The 12,112-nt window shown below is 33.2% G+C and overlaps 1 protein-coding gene across 1 annotated transcript in view; it reads right to left on the reverse strand.

Annotated features, from left to right (window-relative positions):
- Nucleotides 1-12,112, reverse strand: part of NIPBL (NIPBL cohesin loading factor) — a 164,043-nt gene that overhangs the window by 61,627 nt on the left and 90,304 nt on the right. Inside the window, exons 10-11 of the mRNA XM_058170118.1 lie at nt 2,905-4,398; nt 571-753 (exon numbers count right to left, since the gene is read on the reverse strand). Coding sequence (XP_058026101.1) covers nt 571-753; nt 2,905-4,398 — 1,677 coding nt within the window. The remainder of the gene's footprint in view (nt 1-570; nt 754-2,904; nt 4,399-12,112) is intronic.

The following is a 12,112-nucleotide window of genomic DNA, read 5'->3' on the forward strand; positions in this document are numbered from 1 at the left end:
ATTTGAAACCTTGTACCAATATCTATACAAAATTGTTGTTCATTAACAAGAACAACAAATACTACTTTATATTCAATTTTAGCTCTAGCTCAAATACTACTTTATATTCAATTTTAATTCTACATTTTCAAGTTCTCAGTAAGGAGCTCTAGTGTTTTTCTTTTGATGTATTCCAGTAACAGCACATAAACTTGATTCTAAAGCCTCCTGTCTCATTACACCTCTGTAGCCTCTTTCATTTGCTTTTTTTTAAAAAAGTGAGATTATTGACTATTACTTAACTAAATTACATATGCCTTTACATAGTGTAGAAAAACTATTTATCAGAATACTTAATAAACATTATAGCTTGCTAGGTTTAATATTTCCATTAACATAAGGTGTCTCTGGTGTGTGTGGTTGTGGTTGTGGTTGTGGTTGTGTGTGCATGTATTGCAGCAGTATATCCTGGCCTCATCTGTTTAAACTGCTTTACTCAAATTAGCAAGGTTGACTTGCAAACTGCTAGAAAACATATTACCAAATACATGTATTATTACCATTATCAAAAGAAATCACCATTCTACTTACTTTCAAAAGCCTCTTCACTGTCATTGTCTTCATCAGAACTAATTTCAGCATATTTTGGTTTTTCATTTACTGTGCTACGCTTACGTTTATTCATTTTCACTCGTTCACAAAGTGGCATGGTAGATTCAATTTCTGCTAGCAGTTCTGGAGGTAATTCCTTTAACACTGACTGATCTATGCTACCTATTAATCAAGAATAAACTATAAGTGAATATAAATCCAAATATTGTTAATATCTATAAGACAAATTAACATTTTATACTGCTTTTCACATCAAACCCCCAAGCCAATTTATAAATTATTAACGATGGTACAGCAACTTAATTTATTGTTGGGGAAAGCAAATAGTGTGCATTAGCATGCAACATGTCTGAAGTTAGTTTCTGTTCACAGATATAAATTATATTGACAAGATTCAGATTCTGCACTTATAGTAGAATCTAAGAATCTATAGTATAGTTTGCATACATTTTCAGTAATGTTTAGAAACCAAATAAATAATAAAGGTAGCAAACATTTTTCTCTACATATTTACAACAATAAGTTGTAACATCAAAGCCATCAGAAAAAGATTGAAAAGTTCTTCAAGTCTACCTTCTTGAATGTATCTGTTCATTATGTATTACTGTGGAAAGGACTTTCGCCCACAGAATTCAAGTTTCAAAGAGGTGAAAGGTTTACTAGTCTATTGCAGAATATATCAATGAAGCAATACATATGCTCCCACTTTAATAGAAGCAAAAAGCTTTTCACAAAAGTATTTCTTCTCCCATTGTAGTCATAACTCACAGACCACATTTTCATATCTATTTAAACTTATAATTCATATAAGTGCAATAAATAAATAAATATGATCTGTTTGAACAGCTATTTCCACTTCCATATATGACTTTCTTCCAGCTAGAACTGTAGATAAAAGCCATTTAAAATATATTTACATTTATTTTAAGAATTATATGAAAATAGAAGATAAAATGCCATCTGAAATTAAGCTGAAAAATTCAATTGCGGAGTATAATGGTTGAATGATAGAAATTAGATATTTAACTCCAGTGATCATATGTGTTTACCTGAGAAATAAAAGCAGTAATATTAGCAGACTACCTTTTCTTCATTTACCTAATTTTTTATATTTATTTCTGAAAATACATTTTAAAAATTCACATCTCTCACATCTTTAGATAGAACAGTTATTATGAAAGTCATGGTAAGCATTTATAGAAAATTAAAGTAAAAAATATACAAAGGCCTTAAAAAGAAAAAATGATCACACCATAGTTTCAAAGGTAAGACAAAATTTAAATTGTTCATCTGAGACCCTTCTGACTGTGATGTTTTAAGGAGTAGTGGATATTTTTGAGTGCAACTACCTTGTCAACAATACAATTTTGTTATCTACATAGGCTCTTTATGCCTAATTCACTCTGGCAGAAACAAAATCATTTTCTGTACGTATGTTTTGCTGTGGCACATTACATTGTTTTGCTTCCATAGGAAGCTTAGACATGACAATGATTCAGGATCTCATTTTAAGTTCTAATTTGTTCCAAGAGAAAATATGCATCTTAATTGTTCCCTCCTCACTTATTTTTGGAGACAGGGAGTGGTTTCCAAGGTTCTGGCATTTGTTGTTCAGGAACAATAAACTGGAACTGGACTTCCCCAAAAATTTGTGTTGAAGCAATGTAGAGCTATCTCTTCCACTTTATATACAAAATAAGCTGCTCAAATTATTTAATATGCCTTTCATTCAAACTTTGGCATAGTTGGAGTGCCTGAATCCATTTCTGCTGGCTGAACGAAACAAAGCAGGAACAATCCAGTAGCATGAACCTATAATGCTTTCTCATTGACAATAAGACAGCACTTTCTACAACAGTGCCTTTTTGTATGAATGTAGCACCTTTAATATTTTAGCCATTCTAAAATGGGGTGGGCCAAGGTCATCACCCAAATGCAAACTGGAAATCTTGATCATTAAGAGATCAAATTATCCCATCACAAACTAGAGTCACTGAATTAGAACCATTTGGACCATTGAATTCAGCCCTCAGCTCAGTATAGGAATCCAAATGAAACAGCTCCAATGAACAACTATCTAGATATTGCTTGACTACATTCACAAAACTAGATTTCATAACATAAAATCATCATCATCTTCATCATCATTTTTCATGGAAATATGAATTAAAAATCAAAATAAGTCAAGCCAACTAATATTTTTATAATTTATTTTCAAGTAATTATTAATAACTTAATTGTCAAGGAAGGAACTTTTTATAGTCAAACTCATTGAGACATTAAATGTTAATGGATAAAATGTTGTACTCTTACCTTTACTTGATTTGGATGACTTGTTTTTGTTAGATCTGAAACAAGAGCTTCTTGATTTGTCTTCTCTGTCCTTAATAAATTTTTGTACATCATCCAAAGAAAGCTTTTGCAGAACAACTACTGGTTTGGCTCCTTTATTTAGATCTTCTACTAATCCAATCTTCTCAACCTTATTCTTCGGTTCACCTTTAAATTCTGATTTCCTTACTTCGTGCATGACATTGCCATCTTTATCACGTTTTATTTTTGGAATGATAAAATGTTTTAAAGCCCCAGATCTTCCCCCCAACAAATAACTGGGAAACTCAGCTTTACTATCTCCATGTGCTTTACTACTATCCATTTTACTTTTATTACCATCTGTCCTCCGATCATCCTTACTGTTCTGCGATTTAAAACTTGGTCTATCAGTTCTTAATTTACTTTCCTGTTTAATACGAGGACTGTCCGGTCTTGATCTCTGATCTCCAGAAGACAGCTTATCCCGGGACTCACCAGACTCATGTCTGTGTTTCCTTTCTAGTCTCTCTGCTTTTGTGTTATCAGTTCTAATGATATGTTTAGAATCATGTTCCCCTTTACTCGAAGATCGCAAATATTCTGGTCTTCGTAACTTTGATGGATCTCCTCTGTATCGTTCTGATTCAGCTCTGTCCTCAGTTTTTTGTTTAAGGCCATCATGATCCCGTCTTACGGAATCAGAAATTGAACGCCCATCAGGCCTCTGTTTTAATGAGTCAGACTTTTCAGATTTCACCCTGGATGGATCAGATTTCATGTCCATTTTATATTTAGATATATCGAGCTTCTTTTCCAACGAAGATTTATTAGAATCACGCCTGTTTTCATGTCTGTGTTTAGGGGTTTCTGGCCTGCCTTCATTCTTCTGCTTTGGGGTTTCTGGTCTGCCTTCATTTTTCTGTTTTGGAGTATCTGGCCTCACTTCATTTTTTTGTTTTGGAGTCTCGGGTCTTTGTCTTATTTCCTGCTTGCCATTATTTTGCTTGCCCTCATTTTGTTTCACATCCACCTGTCTATTTTCATGTTTGCTTTCATGTTTAACTTCTGCTTGCTTGCTTTCACAGTGTTTAATTTCTATCCGTTTACCCTCATTTTGTTGTATTCCTGTTTGTTTGTTCTCATTATGTTGTACTTCCATTTTTATACCTTCAGAATCTGACTTTTTTCTTAGAGTTTCAGGGAAGTTTTCTGTTTTTAGTTTTAGTACTCCAATTACATCATCTTGGGCAATGAATAGAGAACCATCATTACACTGCTTTATCTCTTCAGGCTTTTTGATAATGTCCAAGTCCTGAGTAAGAACTGCCTGAGAGTCCGCCCGTCCGGCTTGCTGTAGATCGATACTAACCATCAAGGCTGGTCGTGACCCATTTCCTGCAGAATTTGTGTCCTGAGAAGCTGGTTTATTTCCTCCTGTAGCACCTCCAGCCTCCTGTGGAAAGGAATCTTGTTTTCGTTTCTTTAAAGGCTTATCTGCAGATCAAAGAAAAATTGTTAAAAGGTGCTTATCATTTTATAGAACACTTTATGTAGACACATAAAACATATGTATTTTAATATGTTCATACACGACTATATACTTTGATCGAACTGAAACATTATTTGTGAATTATTTGCTAATTTCTTTGTAAACCATTTATACAACACTGATAATTGTGGAAGGAACTGTAAAAGATACTTCAGTTATCATACTTCCTCAATTCTGAATTTCCACAAATCTATATGAATGTATCATGGAAACTAGAGAAGCAAGTTGCTTACATGCATCTTCAATAGTTTGAGTGATTGGCTGAATATTTATGAGTTTGGCATAACCAGCCTCTTAGGCAAAATTTCTAGAATTGAAATCTTTAGGCACCAATTTGAGCTTCATTTTTTCTTCCACTTCAGTGATGGCCAAGAGAGGGAATATTTCTTGACCTTAAATACCAAGTCAATGAATAAGGATTACAGCTTTTATAATGAACAGAAAACTATTTGAAGAACCAAAATACACACAAGCAAATTGTTGTTAACCATGATTTCTGCAGATCATATGTATATATACATGGTGAACAGCAAGCCAATTTATACATCATAAAAAGCTATTATTTCAAAGCAATGAACACAATCTCTCCTAAAGCTTGGACTAATTATGCCCAAAGTTCTAGGCAGTAGTGTCATAGCAAGGTAGATTAAACACACATCTTGCAAATGTACATATATATCAGCAACAACAGATATTGTTGTGGCTCAAATTGAATGTCAATGCCATTGAGAAGATAGAGCAGACAAATGAACTCTAATGGAGAATAATGAGAGGCAGAATCACATGTATGTTTGTTTGAACATAAGGAGTTGGCAGGTTACATTTATAGCAATTTTGTATGCTTCGCTTACAAATTAAAGAAAAGTACCATAGATCTGTAGGGAAAATAAGTGAAAACCTGATTGTTTCATATAATCAGTGCAAGACTCAGAAGGCTGGAGTGCCAAAAAAACCTCACTGTCTAGTGTGTTTAAATCTGGATTATCTACTTCTTGAATGCAGGCTTCTTTCACCAAGTGGAACAGAATCACAAACTTTACTTGCTAATAATTAAGAGTGGCAGGAACAGATAGAATTCTTCTCTATTTGTACAGAAAGACTTTGCCTAATGCCACTGCAATACAAATAGCATTAACTTCCAGTATACTATAATGAGTTTCATCTGTGCCTTCTATATGTGAAACAAATTCTTGAAACATCTCAGTTCTTAAGAATGCTTAGAATGTAATTCAAAGAATCATTAGAGTAGGATTCTTCCAGACAAAGAGAATGTCCATCAGGGAGAAAAAAACTGTTCCAAAGGGGAACTACAGTATCTAATACAGACATAGATTGGTTCAATCCTGACTATATATGTAAAAAGCTGTACCGTCTACAATAGGATTTCATTGATATTTCTGGGCCAAAATTTCAACCTGTTTAAGAAGTATCTATTTTAATATTATGATATGATTGTAACTGCTCTAAGATAAATTCAGCTAGTAACTTCTAATCCTGGTTTATTGTTCTAAAGATCAATGCACTAAGATGCAAATACACATTCTAATTGCTGTTGGGTTTGGCAATGATGAAAGATTTGAAAAATCAAGATTTCAGAGATGCATGCAAAGGTTGGAAATCAAGTCTGTGCTATCATTTGGACTCACATCTGTTGCACTCAAACTGTTGTGATGAACTTGGTCCAGGATAAGGCAAGAGCAGAGTCCACTTCAGCTCAAGGCTTGTCTTGGAGCAAGACCATGAGACTTTCTATCACATTCAGCATTACTCCAATGAAGTTGGTGGTCTGAGTCAGATTTAAGGAAAACTTCTCTGCACTGAAACAGAGTCAGAGAGAAGCTCACCTGTGAAAAGTGATTTCAACATAGAGCAAGAGTTTGTAATGTGTAGAGAGGCCTCTAAAGACAGTTTTTATGTAATAGTATCTAATAACTGATACTTGGAAGTGAGCAACAGCTACCATTTAATGAAGACATGCAGCAATGTAGCAAATCTAAGGGTAGTAATAGTGAAAAGTAAGAGTAAAGGAGCATCACCAAGACATAGGCTGGTGAATGATCCTAAGAAAATAAGAGTTTTTCAGACCAACAGCTGTTTACCAGACACTCAGAATGAGTACAATTGCTATCTGAAAATAAAATAAAAATGCCTCTAGTCCAGAATTGGCCTCGATCTTCAGCTCTGATTCAACATGTAATACAAAAGGAAAAATTCAAAAACTGGTAATTCTATAGCCTTTCAGACATGGACAATATACACTTAATCAAGAATGGATGCTGGAGTATTTGAAAGATTCCCATAAGCAGAAGAAATGTATCCTCTGTAACATCTAAGACCTATATTGGATAAAAAGTAGAGTATATCAACTGATAAATTGATGTAAAGATGGCGCTAATGAATATATGTAGATTTTTAAAATACAGACCCCTCAAAATTGAGCTAATTATTTTTTATCCTTAGGAAAAGAGTTGGGATAGTATCTAATAGAATAATTGCTAAGTAAATAAAACTGATGGTTCAGAGGATAGGACTATTTTATATATTGTTTTTAATTATTGCAGCTTAACTTTGCGTTGCTTAGAAGAAATTATTTTCACCTCATTCTAGGTAACTGTCCATGTGAATCTGCAAAGCCATAAATGATACTTTAGCACAATCAAATAAGCTAATTTTACCACAGCAATATGACTTGTTGCTTGGTCAGATGGACATCTTTACTTCAAAAAGGTTGGCTCTTTGTTATCTTTAGAAAGCTTCTCCAAAAATGTAGTGACATTTTTTCCCATTGAAAATGCATATAATTCTATGCATATCCAGTAGTCTGTTCTATAGGATGATAGCATAGTTATAAAATGCATTTATTTTTTTCATTTTGCCTGTCAGTTACCTCTTTTTATAGGCAAAGTGTGAATAAGAGAGGGAAGGAGTACTACAGAGTCCTGTTTTTGCAGGAAATCTTGGCCACTTGGAATACTAATACTCCTATCAAGAAAATGGACCTTTGTTACAGTTGAAACATCAGACCAACCTATGACAGCTATTACTTTTCTGAGCTCAGGAAAATGGGTATCTACATACTGTTCAGTGTAGGGTTACATACCCTCTAAATGTGATACTGAGTTTTGATTACCCACTCCAATAGTGGGAAGGAAAATTTATCAGAATTGGAGTCTGATTAATCCTCTTCAAAGTCAGGAGATGCTTAAAGAAAAAATTATTTTACTCAGCAGAAGGCAAAGCTAGAGGAAAAAGAAAAGACGTAACAGTGGCTGAAAGCATAGTAAATATAGCAACGGAACTGATGATAATATCAGAATTATTGGGAGAAATGATACCAAAGTAACTGACAGATTAACTTAACATTTAACGTTAACTGTAGTTGTAAAGTTGAGACTGATGCAGTGGTCTTTTGTTGAGACTGAAACAGTACAGAGAGCATATCCATGTAGCTGGTATTGCCCCAATTTTAGCACCATTTTCCAAAATATGAATTGGAGGAAGCAGGAAGGAAAAGTTAGGATCTTAATATCTGAAATTCTTCATAAAAGTTGTGACATTAGTTTTGACACTGATAACTGCAGCATAGGTCTTCCAATACAGTAATCAGAATAGGTGAAAATTATATATCCTGTTAGAAGAGTATTATGCAACTATTTTTGGCTTAGAGCAAATAAATATTATAAATAGCTCCTATCCCCACATAACGTTTCCTCATGTCTGAGAAAACACATTTTCAGTGGAAAAGCACTGAAAATTCAAAGGCAATTTAGGTGTAGACAAAACATCAGGGTTACATGAAATTCTGGGCAGGGAATGGATAAATCTTGAAGGGTAAGTTTGAAATTGACAACTTCTTATGCTGGGGGATCAAGCTGGGTAGAGATCAATGAATTGTCCAGCTACCAGAATCAGTCTGATAAACAGCTCCTGAGTACAATGAAGTGGCTTGAAAAAGGGGCCTCTGGTGGCTCAGACTGGTAAGACAGTCTGTTATTAACAGCAGCTGCCTGCAATTACTGCAGGTTCAAGTCCCACCAGGCCCAAGGTTGACTCAGCCTTCCATCCTTTATAAGGTAGGTAAAGTGAGGACCCAGATTGTTGGGGGCAATAAGTTGACTTTGTATATAATATACAAATGGATGAAGACTATTGCTTGACATAGTGTAAGCCGCCCTGAGTCTTCGGAGAAGGGCAGGATATAAATGCAAATTATACATATATATATATATATAAATATATATAATATATATATATATTATAACATATATAATATATATATATATTATAACATATATATATTCCTGAAATAATGCCAAAAGGTGGAGAGAGATTGCTGGCCTGTAACATTATCTTCCCCAAAACGAGTGTAAAAAAGAAAAACAGGTGTATCAAGTCTATGTGGTCAAATCTATGAGATGACCCTTACAGAAAAAAACACTGAGCATGGCAGATAATGACAGAACCTTTGTCTCATAATTGCATTCTAAACAAAGTCTAAAACAGATGATAAAGATGGATTCTAACTGTTTCTCTCCCCAGGAAAAAAAAAAAAGAAAATACAAAATAGAGAAGGAGAAACATACAGATTGGTACAAATGTATGACTACAAATCTCCTCTAAAACTCTTCAAATTGGACTGTATGTTGCAAAGTTCACATTTCAACTCATCATATCACCTCACACCATGAGATGAATGGCATATAAATTTAATAATTAAATAAAAATAAAAACATTCCTAATTAACTGAAACCTACTCATATGGATTTATTATTAACTTCACACTGTTGTGTTAAATAATAAATAAATAATTAGTAGAATTCTGTGAATGTACAAATTTTGATAGATTAAGCACTATCCAGTTATAAAATATCATCAGAATTAAGACAATCCTCCACATCATGTAGCCTGCTAGTTAATTAGCAATCTATTTGTTTCTGATATTCCAGGAAGAAGAGTTTTATGTAAGACATTCTTACATTTTGTGGGAATGGATCACAAGTTTGAGATATTTTCAAATTTATTTTTGCCACCCTAATCTGCATTTCAAAATGTAAAAATTGTATTTAAATTATTAAATTACTATAGTTTAGAATTAGATCTTCAAAAAATGACAAATTCACGTACTGTGCTCACTTTGGCATATAGTTGAAATAATGCCTAATGAGCATAATTTGAATACATTTTACTTATATGAAGCAGAAACTGATAATTAAAGTAGAAAAATAGAATTTTTTTATCTGCATAAAGCCAATAGGTAACTCCAGCCTCTGGCTCAATCCATGGAAGAAAATATATGGTACGGAAAGCACCATCTGGTCATGCTCTCCAATGATTGGATTGTTCACAACCTTGAATAGCTTTTAACTTTGAACAGTTTCTAACCAATTAATAGTAGATTTATACATATTAAATTCATTTCATAATTCACAAGCTAAAGTTATCTCCATACAAAATTCTCTATATGTTTTCAGATAATGCTACAAATAAAATTTCATCTAACCTTGTAACTATGACACTGTAACAAAGCAAACGTTATATTTATTTTGTATACATTAAAGGTAGTCCTCGATTTACGACCATACATTATTGATGTGGTTATTAAGTGAGATACACCAGTTTTTATGATCTTTTTGCTGGATTTCTTAACAGAAATATATGGCTATTAAGCGAATCCAGCTTCCTTCATCAATTTTGATGAAGGTTGTAAATGTCAATCATGTGATCCTAGGACACAGCAATTATTGTAAATACATGCTGGCTGCCATGCACCTGAATTTGACCATGTGACCGGAGGGATGCTGGGATGTTGTGTTGGTCTTAAATGCAAGGACAAGTCATAAGTTACTTTTTTCAGTGTCATTTGTTAAATGAATGGTTGTAATTAGAGGAGCATCTGTACTGACTCATGATCCAACTACGACCTCCTAAACAATTTTCTCTTGAAATCTGGGGCCAGATATAAGCCCCCAATATACAATAATATTTACAGGTAGCCCTTGACGTATGACCATAATTGGGACAAGAATTTCCGTTGCTTAGTAAAACAGTTAAATGAGTTGCACCTGGTTACAACCTTTTTTGTCATGGTTGCTAAGCAAATCACTACAGTTGTAAAGTAAATCATGCAGATGTTAAGTAAATTCAGTTTGCCCCCATTGACCTTGCTTGTTGGAAGACAACTGGGGCTCCCATGATCCTGGGATCTGCAACCATTATAAATATATGCCAAACACCCAAATTTTGGTCATGTAACCATGGACATGCTGCATTAATCATAACTGCCAAAACTGGTCATAAGGCACATTTTTCAGTACCATTGTATCTTCGAATAGTTGCTAAACAAATGGTTATAAGTCGAAGACTACCTGCATAAGCTTTAATCTTTTTTTACATTTTCATGAATTTCAGCCTATGTTTGATATAACTTAGATATAATATATTATCTTGTTCCAAGTAATAATTAAAATATTCAAATATAATAAAATCTTTATGGCTCATGAAGAATGCCTAAGAATAGTCTAATTTTAAGAATAATATAAATACTGTTATTTTCAGATATGAATGTTCATATAGTATCATATAAATCCTTCAAAGTTTTCTAGTTCACATTTCTCAAATTATATCCTGATACTTTCATAACAAAAACCTTGCTACAATCTCAGTATGCTCAGTTCGAAAGGATAGCTAAGCCTCTTCCATAATGTCAATTTAATCAATTTAGCAAGGTTTGTTCTGAATAAGTCAATGTTGTCTACTAAGCTCTCTTCAAGTAAAAACAAAACAAAACTATACAGACATTTTTTTAAAAAAATCTATTATAAAATATACTGTACTTTGAACAAGCAATAAGGTAAAATTTTAGAATATAATTTACCAAGACTGTATTTTTATCATTTAGGCAAAGATGCAACACAATATATTTCTAAAAAGAAGAGGCTGAACCAATTCTAGTAACATTTAATAATTAACTATCTTTAAAGCAAGTAATCAATTTAACTGAAAATGACTGTTTGATGTCAAATACTTTGGTCTACGATTCTGGCACATAAAATAAGATAGATTATTTGAAACTTTTCTTTGCATATAAGAAGGAATTGAAATCATATGTTATTGTTCAATTTAAGAAGATTTCAGATATGGTATGTTCCTGTATCACCAATTTTGCAATTCAGTTGTTTCAATTAATTATGCAATGCATTTTCTTCTTTTCTGAAATTACCTGGAATTTTTGTGCATAATCTTCCCTCCGATTTCCAACATTTAATAGCTTCATCAAAATGGGTCTACTATATGATATGCTCTCAAGATTATAATGGTTCCACACCACATAGATATCTTTGTTTATTTTAAATCATACTGATCATCTGATCATGTTTGTTCTTCCATTCTCAACTATATTTAATATAAATTTATGGAATGTAAATCAGAGTTTAAATATCAAACTATTTTTTTCCCTTCACACTTTTTTTTCTGTTATAAACAGATCCCACACTATCCTCTGATCAGGACTGATTTAGGAAGCTTCATCTGCCACCTTTCTTCAGATAGAACTCATTTTTTTCCAGATTAGAGAAGACTATTTTACATAATGGTACACAGCAGGTGTTAATCTAGGACCAGCCATTTGTTGTTGTTGTATTCCTTCCTCCTGTCTTCATT

Source organism: Ahaetulla prasina, chromosome 2 (assembly GCF_028640845.1).
Source record: "Ahaetulla prasina isolate Xishuangbanna chromosome 2, ASM2864084v1, whole genome shotgun sequence".
NCBI lineage: Eukaryota > Metazoa > Chordata > Lepidosauria > Squamata > Colubridae > Ahaetulla > Ahaetulla prasina.